The following is a 17,013-nucleotide window of genomic DNA, read 5'->3' as shown; positions in this document are numbered from 1 at the left end:
CGACCTTCCTGTAATTACCAGTGAACCCAGAATTTCGGCCCTTGCAGTTGCCCATAATTTCTGCCCCCTGCAACAGGATGCCCAGAAAAACTGAGCACCAGAAATAATAGAGTCTATTCACATGAGCGAGTTGCAAGAGAGAGCCAATTCATCTTCTTCTTCATCCTATTTGTCCTTCTTGTCCTTTGTTTTCCTGCCCAAAAGATGTTTTGTGTGAGATATGTGAATTGCCCAAGTGGAGGAGATCAAACTGCCTTTATATAGTGTTCTGCTGGGTCGAATGGGCGTGCCCTTTGCCAAGGGCTGATTTGACTCAGAGGGAGACCGACTTGACAACTTTGGAGTAAAAAATTACAATTCAAAATTTCATATTTTCTTGTTTAAAAAGTCACAAAGGGACTTTGACTCAAAATAATTTTTCTTTTGACTCTAGCATTTAAAATACGCTTTACAATAATAAATACAAGTACATCAAGCGGCCAAATATACATTATAAAGACCGACCTTAGTTACAAATTCAACACTATCTACAATGTAAAAGTTGATTGATTATTATTTAAATGCATAGCTGATATGAGTACTGTTTTAGTGAGGTGTTGGAACAGTCTTTGTTGGATGATACAGAACTTGATAGTGGAGATGACATGTGACATGTCTATCTTCTCTTTTCATATGGTCATCTTCCTTTTAGTTGGACTAATAAATGCGTGCATTTGAATGCATAGCTGGGCTTGTTATAGCTACATAATACATATATGGTTTGTACATCATCAAAAGCACAAAACATTGCCAGCATCAACCACTGCGGCTTTCAAACTGACGAATAGGATGGCTTTGCTAAAAGTCAGCAAGCTAGAACACGATCTGTTCAGAATAGGGAGATATTACCACTATTTAAATTATAAGAGAAGATATAATCACCAAGGTGATGTGAGTATCCTTCATGGCCATGTTAGATTTCTAAGCACTTACGGCCAAAGACAATGTTCAAAGTGCCTGCTTTTGGCATTACTGCAGTAACTTCAGTAAGTCGTAGGCTCTTAGCAGATTCTTAGAATGTTTATGGTAGAACCTGTCTATGCAGTATTTTTGGGATATGTGGGTGTCAACACCCTTGTTCTAATAAGCTCAGTGATCTGTCAACATTAAAAGATCAAACTGTTTTTAGTTGCTATCGGCCATGTAAAAATTGACTGATTATTATTTAATGCAGAACTGATATGAGCACTTTTTTAGTAGGGTGTTGGGACAGTCTTTGTCCGATGATCCAAAACTGGGTGGTGGTGAGGATGTGCTTATCTGCCCTTTTCATATGGTCAGCTTCCGTTTAGTTGCACTAATAAATGCTTGAATCTGTTTTATATTGAATGTCTGCAGGGAGCAAGGAAATACCGGCCAGGTCATTTACTGTCTAACTAAAGCAATGAAAGCAGATCCAGAGGATGCAAGGGTAAAGTGGGATCGTGCTTCTTTGTTTGTTGAACTTAAAGATTATCAAAAGGCAGCTGAAGCATTTGATCAAATTGTAGCTTCTCGCCCATTTGATGTTGAAGCACGAAAAATGGCTGCAAAGGTTTGACTTTGTTCAGCTTTTTACCTTATTAGAAAAAGGATCAATTTACTATTTCCTTTAAGCTGTTTCATTTCATCCTTCTTTCTTAAATATGTTTAGTAGAGCAGTTATTTCTGTGAATAATGCTACTTATTTCAAAATATAAAAGATGGCCAAAAAAATATGGATGTCAGAGACTACTGCATCTTGGTAATGAAGAATAATAAAACAGATAAATGCTAAATAAAATTTGATATTAAAAAGGGTGATATGCACGGCAATCGTTCAAGGAAGATAAACTCTCTGCTTGTTTTGGTTGCTTATATTGATCTTATACTAACATTTCTCCCATGCATTTAGCTGATTCTAGATTCAAAAGATGGACGTTCTTTAGATTTTAGACAGCCAAAGGAAACTCCATATCAGCAAGACAAGTGTTTCCTAAAAGATTTTCTCTTTGCTTTATTTATTAAAATCTCTATGCTCTTGGGGACTGTTGCCTCAAAATTTAGTAGGCCTTGTGAGAGGCTTCACAAGACAAGGGCTAGACCAAGGGACAACACTATGAGGTGGGGGCCCCACTGACACCACATCCACTACCTCTTGCTCTTTAGTAGTTTTTCACCACAAGGGAGGCTTCCCTATGTAGGTCACCTAATAGATATTCTTAGTCTAAAGGCTTAGAGGTGACAAGGACAGGCTAAGGAAAGACACTCAGTGTTAAAATTGGCAACAAATTCCACCTTGGGACAGATCATTTGATGGGGATGATGATTGCATTAAAATCCTCTTTTCGAGAGGACCAAAATTGCTTACAAGTAGCCCATTGCGGGCTTGTCTCCATCAACCAACCGAAGAACCCTTACCAAAGGTTCTGAAATGGCACACACCTTCTCTACTCCTGCCCAAAAGCTCTGATCATATGAAACTAGTCTGCATATGCCCTCTCCCTCTGGTTTGCGGCTAATAGATAAAGCACGCCAATCCTATGAAAGAAACATGCTCTTCACATCCCACATATAATTCAACAGAGACTGAAGAGATACGAAAGTAGTGGCAAATCGTGTAATGGCAGGACACACCAACTCTTTGTTGTTGGTGAATCTTCTCATCAAGCTAAGCATAGATGCATGATTATATATAAATTTTGTTATGCTTCTGGACGATTCAACAGATTCCCTCACAATGGGAATCTTACCTATATCCTCCAACATCAAGTCAATACAATGAGCAGCACATGGTGTCCAAAACAAGTTAGGATACCTCTCCATAAGCAACTTGCTAGCTGCAACATAATTTGCAGCGTTGTCCATTATGACTAGGACAACATTTCTTGGGCCTACTCTCTGACTAGGACAACATTTCTTGGGCCTACTCTTTGAATGAAGATGTCCAACAACTCACATAATAAACGTGCATCTTTAATGTGTGCAGATGCATCAACAAATTTCATAAACATTGTCCCCTTGGGACAGCTAACCAAGAAGTTAAGAAGGGTCCTACCCTTCTAGTCAGTCCAACCATCTAACACGACTGTCCATCCAATGTGTTCCCATGATGCCCTAAACTCCTGCAATCTAGAAGTGCAATTAGTCTTTTCATCTTGAAGAAGACGCCTCTCAATTCTGCAAAGGTGGGGGCTTTGTACCTTGGGCCAACGACAACAACAACATCAAACATAGGTTGGTAGAATGGGTTTGTCTTGGCAATGTTGAAAGGAACATCACTCCATAGAAGACACTTACTGACCAACCTGTCAGCTTCTGCCTTTTTTTTTTTAAGTGCCGATTTGATGCCAGGTTGTGCACTAGGTGTGGTTCTAGGAACAAAAAAAGTTGAGAAAGCTGAGGGGTTGGGACATATGGGTGTGGAAGGTGATGTTGAAGAACCACTCTCACTTCCCCCCACTCTTGAGGCCCCTACAAGTTGGATTTTTAGTGCTGCCTTGGTGTCTTTGCCCTCCTCTTTATCCATCAACGATTGAATGGCTTGCCAGCTGATTTCTGGAGATGGATTTGGCCAAAGGTCTACGTTTTGCCCCAAAATTTGCCCCAAATGGAATTTTAATCTGTTGATACCCCCTGACATATGCTTGCCACACAACTTGCAAGTCAAATACATTCTATTGACCCCCCCAGATTTGGGTATAGTATCAGGTTCACCATATTCCCGCATAGGGTCCCAAAGCCTTGGCATTTTGTTTGAAACTTTGAACTTGAATTTGAACCTAGGCACAATTTTTTTTTTGAAAAAAATAAAAATTTCCCATCACATAAGAAGCAAACACAAATGTAATTGCTGATTTTAGATTTTAAATGCCTCTTCTCACTCTCACTTGAACACTCAGATTCATTAGACAGGGGTTTGAATTTTTGTCATTTGATTCTTGAAAGTTGAAGTTTTGCTTCAACCTAGATTCTAAACAATGTTTTGATTCAAAATTCTAAGCAAAAATAAGATAGAAGCAAACTAATAGAATTATAGAAAGATTTAAGAAGCCATTTGTGTGACAAAGATTAAGAGAGAAATTAAAATACATACTTGGCAGCTGCAAATCGACACTTTGAATCTCTCATGTTGAGCAGTGGACAAATCTCCAAATCCCCACCACAAAACTAGCAAATCTCCTCCTCTTGGGCAATGGCAAACAACTCCTCTCTCCATAGGGACGAATGGGAGCAAAAACAACAAAAAAAATATGACTTTTTCCCCCTTTTCGGCCTCTTATCCGCGGCTTGGGAAAGACGCGATGAATTTTTGGGTCGACTCCCAATTAAATCGGGAGTTTTATGATTTAATGCCGATTTTTTCGAGAGTGAAAAAATCGGCAAAAAGTTGGCTGATTTAATCAGCCCGTTGAAAAAATCAGATTTTTAGGATTTAATCCCGATTTTTTCTCGACTTTTTCCATATTGATAAATACAAGTGCCCTCTCACCTCATTTGGCACCATCATCACTCACATTTCTTCTCTCTCCTTCTCTCATTGGTTCGTATAACTATTGGGCAGATCTTCTCTCTCTCATACGTGTGGCAGTAGGACGAATTTTCTGGGCAAATTGTAGGGCCGAATTTCAGGACTGTTGCATGAATTCGACCAATGATCACTGAGCACTTTGACTCATCCTTTGACTGCGATTTTTGTGGGAAAATTTTGTTTTTGCAGGCCGTATAGTTTGACACAAGAACCAAGAATTTCTGGGCACTTTGATTGCATGGCTAAATGCAGGGTTGATTGCAGATCTGACCGTAGATTTGACCAAGTTTGATTGCAATTTTTAGGACTGTTTTGGGCTGACTTTGACCACCTTATCAGGCCGAGTTTGATGGGGTATGACTGAGCTCCAAAGAGGAAGATTTGCTGTTGTGTTGACCATCTTCGACTTTCTGGTTAGGGCTGAATTTGACCGCAGTTGACTACAGATTTGACAGGTCTGTTTTGACTTGGATTTTGCAAGTCAACTTTGACCTTTTGTACTCTCTCTCTCTCTCTATCAAACATTTTGATCAATAATAAGATGAATTGATCAAAGAGTTTTCCCCACATTGGGGTTTTTCCTTGGCATTCGCCAAATCTAGTGTCCTCTCGTCTTGGCTTGTCTTTTGCTTTTTATTTTATGTTCTATCTACAATTACTGTCAATGTGATTGCTATTGGAAAGCTAAATTGAAATTGTCATTGGGCTGCTAAAGGAACATTGAAGTAATTGTGCTAAGCATAGAACATACTATTGTTAACTAAATGCAACATGGTTTCAGAGCCCAGGTGAAGAAAAAGCCCAATTAAGAGAGAGAAAAGCAATCACCAAGAAAGGTTTATTGGACAAGTTTCAATGGCTTCTTCATCTTACTTCAAGACCGAGGACAAGCTCAATGACAAATCTGATTATCATGCATGGAAAATGACTTTGGACCTGACTTTGGAGGAGCATCAAGTATTGGATTATGTGCAGGGAAAAGTGGTGGAGCCTCCTTCAATTGCACCAGCTACTGCTAAGACGAAGTATAGAAAAGTTGAGGTCAAAGCAAAGAAAATTTTGGTGGATTATATTCAAAAGCATTTGGTTGTCTATATTTCTGATTTGGGAACTTCTAAGGAAATATATGATAAGCTGGGTGGGATGTTCAAAGTGAACAATGAAAATCAAATCCTCTATCTCAAAAACAAGTTGAAGGACATAAAGATGGATAAAGGGGAGTGCATCCAATCCTACTTCCTGAGGATCACACAAATCAAGAATGACCTTTTATTTATTAGAGAAGTTATTGTTGACAGGGAGCTCATTCTCATTGCACTTGGCGGTCTTTCAAGAGCATGGGATGTGTTTAACACCACCATTCTCAATAATGACAGGATTCCTAGTTTCGATGAATTATTGGCTAGATGCACTCAAGAGGAGACAAGGATGATGGAGAGAGACAAGCCTTCAAATGGAAATGAAACCATTGCTTTCTCCGCTCATGTGAAGAAGAATAATAATGTTGGTCCAAGGAGACAGGGTCAAGGGTTCAAGCAGGGATTCAAAGAAGGAAGAAAAGGAAGGTGCTTCAATTGTAACAGGTTTGACCACTATGCTAGAGAGTGTCCTCATAAGAAAAACTCTCTAAGGGATGATGACAATAACAACAACAACAAAGGCAATGGAAATCAAAGGAACAACATGTTCAACAATAAAGGAAAAAGGAATGCTCCTGCTGCTCGATATGTAAATGGCTGTCCTCCCAAATGATCAAGAAACTCCAGGTATGAGGAAAGTAATGTTGTAGAAAAACAAAAGGAATTTTATCTTATTTACACTCTATCTACTGCCTGTCCTCCAGATACTTTGGATCATTGGTTGATTGATAGTGGAGCCTCAAGAGTCAAGGCACTTCACTGGGTACAAGGAGGCCTTCTCAAATTTGGTTTAAAGGAAGACTAATTTGGAGATCATACTTGGAGGCAATGTCACCTAACTCGTGAAAGGGATAGGTACTGTCACTCTTCACTTAAATCAAGGTCGAGCCATTCATCTACAAGAAGTATTGTATGTACCCGATTTGAAGAACATGGTGTCTATTTTTGCGATGGAAGATAATGGCTTCAAGGTAGCATTCATTGTTGGAAAGGTACGTATTTGGCAAAGAAACCCTAAAGATGCATTTACACTTGGATTCAGGGTTGAATGTCTCTATCAAGTTGGAGGAAGTCCTTTAAGAGCCTTGACTTGCGATACTTATCGTCAATCTGAATTATGGCACTGGAGATTTGCTCACCTTCATTACAAAGCCTTACCTGGGGTAAGGAAAATGGTCACAGGTATGCTCGAGATCAACATGAATCATGAAGGAGTTTGTCAGGGTTGTGCAGCTGGGAAACTTACAAGGGGACCATTCCCTTCAAATGAAAGCCAAACTACTGATATTCTTCAATTGGTCCATTCTGACCTATTTGGAATGTTGCCTGTAACATCATTGGGAGGATACTTATACTATGCAATTTTTGTGGATGACTTCTCTCGCAAAACATGGATCTATTTCTTGAAGAAGAAGGATGAATTGTTCAAATGGTTCCGTTCTTTCAAAGCCTTGGTGGAAAATCAAACAAGGAAGAAGATCAAAATATTGAGGACCGACAATGGAACCGAATATGAATCAAATGAATTTAATGACTTTTGCAGAGAGGCTGACATTAAGAGGGAGACAACCGTTCCATACAGTGTTGAGCAAAATGGAGTTGCTGAAAGAAAGAATCGAACAATCATGGAAGCCACCCATGCCATGCTCCATGATCAAGGTTTATCGAAGTTCTTATGGGGAGAAGCTGCCAACATTGCCGTGTATGTTCAAAATAGGAGCCCACATCAAGCATTGGATTTTAAAATACCCGAAGAAGTTTTCACTGGTAAGAAACCTGATGTTTCTCATTTTAGAATATTTGGTTGTCCTGTGTATTTTCATGTGCCTAAAGAGAAAAGAAACAAGTTAGAAGCATCTGGGAAGAAAGGTATATTTGTGGGCTACAATGAAAATTCAAAGGCATATAGAATCTATGTGCCTGGACAAAGAGATGTGGAAGTAAGTCATGATGTCACCTTCGATGAAGACATTGCCCTTGGGAAAGCCAAAGATCTCCCCGTTCGAAGGAAGGATAATGATGATGCTGTACAAAAGTAGGATGAACCTTCGAAGGATGAGCTTATGCCCGATGTTGAAGGCTTGATGGATCCCATTGATCCACCTCAAGGAAAAGACCTTTGTGGCTCAAAGATACTCTCGAAAATGCTGAAAGACATATTGCTCCAAGAGGGACATTTCGTGAAAATAAGAAGTCGAGCTGGTATCAATGGTACTTAGCTGCTATGAGCACTATTGTTCAAACTGACCCATGTATGTTCAAAGAAGCCATAAAGCACCAAGTATGGAAGGATGTGATGAATGAAGATTATGAATGGATCATGAAGAATGATGTCTAGAATGTGGTGCCTAGATCGAAGGACAAGTCCGTAGTCACCTCAAAATGACTATACAAAATCAGACATGGAGCAAATGGGAGTGCTAAGAACTACAAGGCCAGGTTCATTGCTTGAGGATTTTCTCAAAAGGAAGGAGTGGACTATGACGAGATATTTGCACCGGTTGCCCGATATACCACTATTTGATCCATTATTGCTCTTGTTGCCACTCAAGGATGGAGCCTACATCAAATGGACGTTAAGATTGCTTTCTTACATGGCTCGCTTAAGGAGGAAGTCTACTTGGAACAACCTCAGGGGTTCGAAGTACAAGATCGAAGGACACATGTATGCAGGTTGAAGAAAGCCCTCTATGGGTTGAAGCAAGCCCCTAGGTTTTGGTATGAGAGGATTGATAGCTATCTTATGAAGCTGGGATTTGCGAGGAGCGATGCTGATCTTAACCTATACTTAAAGGTTGAAAAGGACACGCCTCTCATTTTGGTCCTTTATGGAGATGATATCTTTTTGACAGGTACAGACCCTCTCATTTATCAATGCAAGAGGGAGCTGGCTTCCGAGTTCGAGATGAAGGACCTAGGAATGATGCACTACTTCCTAGGCCTGGAGGTCTAGCAAAAGTCGGGTGAGATTTTCCTTTTTCAAGGAAAATATAATGTGAAGCTGCTCGAGAGATGTGGGATGGTGGATTGCAAGTCTGTGTCTAGTCCGCTGGAACTCAACTTCAAGAAGCTATGTGGAAGTGTTGCTGGGTTGGAATTGGCAAACCCTTTTGAATATAGATGACTCGTGGGGGCTTTGATGTTCTTGGTAAACTCTTGTCCGGACATATGCTTCGCTGTGAATACGTTAAGTCAATTTATGGTCAAGCCTCATCTCACACATTGGATTGCTGCTAAGAACCTCTTGAGATATCTTCATGGCACAATCAACTATGGACTGAGATACACTACCGGGAATTTGAGGCTACATGGATATACTGAGGATGATTGGGTTGGCAGTGTGGTGGATCGAAAAAGCACATTAGTATGTTGCTTCTCATTGGGGTCTGTTTCAATTTCATGGATGAGTAAGAAGTAGAAATCGGTTGCTCTAAGCATCGCCGAGGCTGAATACATTGCTGCTAGTATGGCCTGTTGTGAAGCTGTTTGGTAACTGGTTGAGGAAGTTCTTTAGTGAGCTATTTGAGCACGCGTTGCATATCACTGTGGTCTTCTGTGACAACTAGAGTGGGATTTGCCTTTCAGGGAATCCCGTGTTCCATGACCGCTCCAAGCACATTGATATCAAGTACCACTTTATCCGGGATATGGTACAATGGGGAGCAATAAGGCTCCAACACATCAGGACTGATGAGCAGGTCGCAGACATCCTCACGAAGCCCTTAGGGAAGGTCAAATTCTTAGCCTTTCGAGAGAGACTTGGAGTTGTGGAAAGACCCTCCCATGAGGGTCCCACTTGAGTTGGACATTGAGCTCTGGGAGCTCTTGGGGGCTTGGGGTACTTCTTGGAGCTATGAGTGACCATAGGGTGAGTGGTTCACCTTCCCCTATTGGTGCGCTGTGTACAAGGTGAGTGGTTCACCTTCCCTTGTGATACCCCATGATGGTTGACATGTGTGTAGGGTGAGTGGTTCACCTTCCCTTACGATTGATGACACATGTGTGTAGGGTGAGTGGTTCACCTTCCCCTACGATTGACATATGCATAGGATGAGTGGTTCACCTTCTCCTATGGCATATGAGCAGGATGAGTGGTTCACCTTCTCTTGTTGATGCCCCAACATACATCCTACCCATGTAGTCTTGGACCCATGGGAAGTACCTCTCATCTGGCCATTAAGTTGGGAAAAGTGGATAGGTACCATAACACTACCAATGGACGCATCGTGTACTGCCGTACTCCCTATGTCTAGGATGCATGGTGTTCAACAACTTGATTTGGGATCAAGTTTGATTGAGGTTGTACCTTTGGACTAACTCTTGTCAGTGGAGAGTGGTAAGGTCTTGTGACTCACTTTCGATCGATTCTTCTTCATTATTCATATCAGTGTTCAGTAGAGTAGAGATGAGATAAGATTTATAGATGGTACATGACGATAAGGTGGCATGATGTTCAATGATGATGGATGGATTGGCAAGTGGAATTCTCGCTAGTTGAGAGGGTGTGTTAAAATTGGAAACTAGGGCCAAATTCCATCTTGGACAACTCATTTAACGGAAATGATGATTGCATTAAATTCCTCTTTTCGAGAGGACCAAAATTGATATAAAGATCATACAATTTGGAGAGGCAAAAGTGTGTTTTTGAATTTATGCCCACACATGTGCCAATTTATTTTAGGTCGGCCACATCATCATGTAGGCTCCTCTTTGCCTCGTTTCCTTTGCGGATTTTAGAGCTGATTGAATGTGTTATAGAGGAGTGGACAACATCTATATATAGAGGATTGTCCCTCCATTTAGGCCGACTAGAAGGCCAACTTGTCACTTGTTTGTAGGTCGACTTGAAGAGTATACTTCAGATGGTTTCTTTGGTGGCATTGCACACTTTAAGGAGCCTCTTGATGGTGCCTTAGCATAGGAGGAGACTTGACTTTGCTTGGAGGTTTTCTCTTGACTTTAATACATATTTATACAAGGTGTAACATGCCCTTAAGGTCTTCAACCTTTTTCTTTTGACTATTTGACTCACCTATAGCACTTTAACTAGTGCTACCTATTTCAATGAGCAAGAATCTCATTGACATGTATCATAAAAATAATATTTTTTTTCTTGAATAAAGTCAAATATCAAAAGTACATTTATGAAGATCGAACCTAGTTACATTTCCTTCAACACTTCCTCTTAACTAGGGAGGTATTCATACAACATTGCAAGGTGTTTGGCCATTATCAATATTGAAGAATTCACATAAGAGAAACCAGATTTGCAATCCATCTGTTATAACATCATATTCATCAACGTTGTCATAGTGCAAGGCCTTGACTAACAACTCCATCTCTCTACGAGACCATGAGCTAAAACACTGGTGATACCAATGATTTATAGACACCTTCATCATTGTCTCTCAAGGTACATACCCACCCGGGTGTTCTCTGAGTATGACCTTCTAGGACTATTCTTATCTTGGGTTCCCAGCCCTCAAAGAATATTGGTCCTCTTGCCTAACTCTTGTCTTGGATGCCCTACAAATCCTCAAAGAGTATCAGATAACAGATGATTACCTAATCCTCCCATTCTTTCTTCCCAAGTGAAGACAAGAATGTTGTGTCTATCTTGTGTGTACATTTCCATTCATTGCCTTCATCTAGACTTACGACTATTAGTCCTGGTCTAGTGCATGACCCATGAAATGGAAAACACAATTATCATTCCTTTGTAATCAAGGGTTATCCAAAACGCCCTCTTGATCAAGGACCTGTCAGAGCTCCCTCTTAACTAGGGACTCTTTCATTCATCAACAACTTCTTCTTCGTGGGTCCTTCAACTGCTTGATCTCCTTCATTTCTTTGATGTCATGAAGTTTTTGTTCGAACTTCTTCTAGGTAGGGCACCATCCATCGATCATTTTCCTTCTTGGTTTTTCATGTCATTGTTTCCTTCGTGGAAGGTGGCTTTCTTGTCATTCATCAGGTTTTCTTGTCAACTTGGCTACTCCTTTGTCATCTTGTCCATGCTTCAGAATACTCTTCTCATAGATGCTTTGTTGATTTGGGGTAGCATCAAATGTGCTCTAGCCATGAAAATTGGTGGAGAGGCTAAGGCATATGAGATCTCCAATACCCAGAAAGGGTTTGGGCAGATTCTAAACAGTTTGAGAGATATTAAAATAATTAATATTTTTAATGGAGTCCCTAAGTCTAAACTTAGGGAAAATAAAATATTAATTTGAATTAATATAAAACTGTGTTAGAATGGTCCAAAAGTCATGGATTAAGCCAGATCTAATCTTTAGTCGTTCATTAGGGACTTAATCTTGGCCGTTGATTTGTCAACGAGAAAAGTATAAGAAGAGGCTTGAGGGTCACTTGGAGAACACACCAAGAGTTCAAATTTCGACTTTCTGGGGCTGGGTTTGCGGAGAAAGTTGAGAGAGTGATCAAAGTTGCCACTGAGGGGCAGTGAATACAGAAGCAGAGAGGCAGAGATAGTACCGGGAGGATCAGTGTAGTAGCCGGAGAGAGGGACGTAGAAGCAGCTAAAGGTTCATGTAGAGTTAGCCAGGGCTCACGCAGAGGCAGCCAGGGCTCATGCAGAGGCAGCCAGGGCTCACGCAAAGGCAGCCAGGAGCTGCGCAGTGCCTCAGAGGGCCAGCATCGGTGACGTAGAGGGCCAGAGGACTGACACAGTGCCTCCAGAGGCTGACGCTGGCCAAGTCCGAGTGACGCTGGGCTAATGCTGGGCCAGAGAGAGGCTGACGCAGTCCCTAGAGGCTGATGTTGGGGTTTCGTGGGGCAGACTGGAGTTGTGGAGCTGTCGGAGTGTTTATCCGGGGTTTCAGCTGGAATATTTGTTTCCAAGTAGAGAGGTTCTACTGTTGATATTTTTCTCTGTTGGGTGAGCCGGATTTGGCACCCAGATTGTATTTTGAAACTGCTTAATAAATAAAACCCTCAGATAGCTGCACTGATTTTCCCGCATTGGGTTTTTCCGGGGACATTAGTCCAAAAACAACGGTGTCACTTGTGTGCTTGTTTCTATTTCCTTCAGTTGATGATCTGTAATGTGTTGAGCATGTACTTGTAGTAATTTCCAGTATTTACATGGTAACTAACTTGTTAATTAACAGAACAACTAGGTAGGAATAAATTAGTAAAGTGCATGAAGGGTTTCTAACGTGTTAGACTTAGAAATTCCAACATGGTATCAGAAGGTGGTTGCAGATCAAAGGAGAACTGAGAACATCAGCCGAACAGAGCAGCAACAGTAGAAAACAACTGTCCCGAGTGATAGAAGCTGTTCCTAGCAGAGTAGCAGCAAGGAAGGGGTGATGCAGTGCCTGTGTCATCAAGATTGAGCCAGGAAGAGGCAGCGCAGAGGCTAAGGGAGGTAAAGGCAGGCTCACGCAGAGGCTAGGAGGGCTGACGAAGTTGGCTTAGGAGGCTGTGGGTAAGTTGCAGAGTGGAGCTGGTTGGGTATTGTAGTTAGAATAATACCTAACAGGGCAATGTCAAGGTAGAGGGAGTTGCTGCTGAGGTGGATTTCTAGCTAAGGAATCCAGATTAGTGTTGCAAAGACGATTGGAGAGGGGCATCTCGACATTGGCAGAAGGGTTTCCAGGAGGGAAATTGAGGCTTAGAGGAGTCATATCGAGAACTTCTAGGAGGGAAGTAGAGGAGCAACGAAATGGCACTACATGGAGTAAGAGACTAGGATAGATTGGACGAAGCCTCCAACTTCGTAGTTTGGAAGGCTAGAATCTTATCTGTTCTAGAGAGGAATCGTGTCAAGCACTTCGCCTTGAGGACGATAGCTATCCCAGTTGACCCGGCTGATAACGACAGGTACGAGGATGCAATGGCGAGGGCTAAGAGTATCATCCTTGACGGGGTCAAGGATCATATAGTACCACATATTGCCGAGAAGAACACGACACAGGAGATGTGGGAGGCCCTGACCAAGTTGTATCAACATACTTCCATGCAGAGGAAGATGCTACTAGAAAATCAGCTGCGATCATACCAGATGCAGAAGGGAGAACAAATCGACCCATTCCTTGGTCGATTGAAGGAGATCTGGGATCAGCTGACTTCCATAGGGGCAACGCCGGATCCAGAATTGATGGTGAGAACAACCCTGAATGCAGTCTCAGAAGACTGGGAGGTGTTTGTCCAGAGCATACTGGGCAGGGCGACCCTTCTAGATTAGGAGGAAATGTGGGTTGCTCTTCGCCAAGAAGAGATCAAAAGGCTGAGCAAGGCAGGAAGCAGCGACAAGGGGATCAGAATCAAGAAGGAGGAGGAGGAGGATGTTGCCCTAGCATCTGAGGGAAAGCAGGAGAAATGGAAGAAGAAGGACCTCTCCAAGGTCAAATGCTTCTACTGTGGGGAGCTGGGTCATTATGCGATTCAGTGTCCAAGGAAGAAGAGTAAGGGAGAGGCCTTCGAGATCAAGGCAATGCCAACAAGGGCAGAGAAGGAAGTGGAGACAGACAATGACTGTGCCATGAGTGCTCATGTGCCACTTCAGAAGAAGTGGGGAGACATCGAGCTGTAGTCAGGAGGACTACAGGCGATGAGGGGCAGGATCATCGAGGTACCCAACCTCTTGGATTAGACCTTGCTATGAGAGCCTTGAAGAGGAGTAGTAGTACTGGCTATGTCAGTAGAGACGGATGCGGATGGAGTGACAGAGGGAGCTACAGTGCACGATTCTTAGGACAACGCGAGGCTAGCAGGCTGCAACAATGCGAGAGGGATGGGAGTGTTGCACCAGTGCAGGATGGCATAGAGAAGTGTGCAATGGTGCGAGATGCATGGAGTTGTTGCAGCAGCGCAGAGTTCGGAGAGGGAGCACTTGTCAGTGATAGAGGGAGCTTCAACATCAGGAGTTTTTCTAGCTTGACGGAGATGTCAGAGTTGGGAGATCAGTTACTTACTTCTTAGTAACTGATTTGCATTGTAACAATTAGCAGTGGTAGTGCTATAGGCAACATGATGCATCATGATGAGAGGAGTTACAGTGCAGATGCAACAGTGGCAGTGGTAGGGCCATGGGCAACAACACAGATGCAGAGGGAGTTGCAGTAGGGATGCAGCAGTGGCAATGGCAGGGCCATGGGTAGCAGTACAGGATGCAACAGTGCAGATGATGGGCAGCAGGCCTAGCATTAGCACAGGGACCGATGCCTGATGATCAGGGTGATACTTAGTGAGGAGTATTACTAGAGCACAGTCCTCGCTAAGAGGGAGTGTTGATTTGGGGTAGTATCGGATGTGCTCTAGCCACAAAAATTGGTTGAGAGGCTGAGGCACATGAGATCTCCAAAACCCAGAAAGGGTTTTGGCAGATTCTAAATGGTTTGGGAGATATTAAAATAATTAATATTTTTAATGGAGTCCCTAAGTCTAAACTTAGGGAAAATAAAATATTAATGTGAATTAATATAAAACTGTGTTAGAATGGTCCAAAATTCATGGATCAAGCCAGATCTAATCTTAGTGGTTGATTAGGGACTTAATCTCGGCCCTTGATTTGTCAATGAGAAAAGTATAAGAGGAGGCTTGAGGGTCACTTGGAGAACACACCAAGAGATCATGATTTTGACTTTCTGGGGCTGGGTTTGCTGAGAAAGTTGAGAGAGTGATCAGAGTTGCAGTCGAGGGGCAGTGAATACAGAAGCAGAGAGGCAGAGATAGCACTGGGATGATCAGTGCAGTAGCCAGAGAGAGGGATGCGGAAGCAACCAAGGGTTCACGCAGAGCCAGCCAGGGGCTGCGCAGTGCCTCAGGGGGCTAGTGTGGGTGACGTAGAGGGCCAGAGGATTGACGCAGTGCCTCTGGAGGCTGACGCAGGCCAAGCTAGAGTGACGCTGGGCTAATGCTGGGCTAGAGAGAGGCTGACGCTGGGGTTTTGTGGCGCAGATTGCAGTTGCCGGAGTGTTTATGCAAGGTTTCAGCCGGAATATCTGTTTCGAAGTAGAGAGGTGCTACTGCTGAGATTTTTCTCTGTTGGGTGAGCCCAATTTGGCACCCAGATTGTATTTTGAAACTGCTTAATAAATCAAACCCTTAGATGGTTGCACCGGTTTTCTCGCATTGGGTTTTTTCGGGGACATTAGTTCAAAAACAACGGTGTCACTTGTGTGCTTGTTTCTATTTCTTTCAGTTGATGATCTGTGATGTGTTGAGCGTGTACTTGCATTTATTTCCAGTGTTTACGTGGTAAATAACTTGTTAATTAATGGAACAAGTAGGTACGAATAAATCAGTAAAGTGCATGAAGGGTTTCTAACGTGTCAGACTTAGAAATTCCAAAATGCTTCTTTGTACTTGCTTGTTTACATGCTTCGACCTAGTAGCCCATCACGACTTCATCCAAATATTGCTTCAACATTGCTTTTTGCTGGATGGTCTCTTCATCACGACATCTTCGTAGAGTAGAATCAGTTATCTGCATCTTTTATATCTCCAAGGCCTTCATAGGTGTCAAGGGTCCTTCCTTTATTAGAGTGGTCCTACCTTCTTTCGGGAGATATATTCAAAGTATCTTGTTAGATAGTGATTCTCGGTGATCATGGTGTTCTTCCACATGCTTGATCTCTTTCTTCATTTGCTTCTTCTCTTATAGATAGGTCAACCATCTTATCCTTCTCGTGAGAGCATTTCTTCATTGCTTGCTTCTTGGACTAGTCAACATTTCTTCTTGCTTTGTAGTCAACAATCTTATACTCCTTATGTGGGCATATTCTTTTGTTAACCTTCATTGCATTGTAGTACATGCCTTAGAGCATGTTCTTGGTGAAAGAGATTCTTTCATACTTGATCATGTTATAGAACTATTACCATGACTCAATAATATACAAATGATAACATGACTAAACTTTGATGCATACATACCTCATCTTGATTCTCTTTTGATCATCTTAGCTTCATTTGGTTGTCCTTCGTGTGGCCATTCTTGCTTCATCTTAGTGACCGAAGGGAGCTGTGATGACATACGATCTAAAGTCAATTATCTCCCTTGTCCAAAGATAGCATAAAGAGAATAACACCTGGGTAATTCCTTACTGAGGTAACTAGAGAGAGCCTAGATCTTAAGTCAATTATCTCCCCCAAAATGATAGGGCGTTCAGATATAAGTGGTGCTTGTTCCATTACATACGTTGCACAATTGGTGTGATGATGTGACATGAATCAATTATGTTACGTAAATAACCCAACTTTGAATAAGTGAGTCGAGGTCATTCATGCTCTTTCCCTTCCCTAATACGTCAATAATGGACTTGGAAGGGCAGGTTCTCGTATGCATCGATCGGGTTTGATCCTGGCCCGGAACGAATGTAC

At 42.1% G+C, this 17,013-nt stretch overlaps 1 protein-coding gene across 2 annotated transcripts in view; it reads left to right on the top strand.

Moving 5' to 3' along the window:
- Positions 1-17,013, top strand: part of LOC149169799 (tetratricopeptide repeat (TPR)-containing protein) — a 437,974-nt gene that overhangs the window by 59,746 nt on the left and 361,215 nt on the right. For both annotated transcript variants that reach the window (XM_089428816.1, XM_089428817.1), the window contains exon 5: positions 1,378-1,573. In XM_089428816.1, the coding sequence (XP_089284942.1) occupies positions 1,378-1,573 (196 nt within the window). The remainder of the gene's footprint in view (positions 1-1,377; positions 1,574-17,013) is intronic.

This window comes from Pinus tabuliformis, chromosome 4_2 (genome assembly GCF_031772625.1).
Source record: "Pinus tabuliformis cultivar Carrire ecotype Pingquan chromosome 4_2, CPIR1, whole genome shotgun sequence".
Taxonomy (NCBI): Eukaryota; Viridiplantae; Streptophyta; class Pinopsida; order Pinales; family Pinaceae; genus Pinus; species Pinus tabuliformis.
Note: the sequence above shows the minus strand (reverse complement) of the source record. Positions and strands in the feature narration are given on the sequence as shown.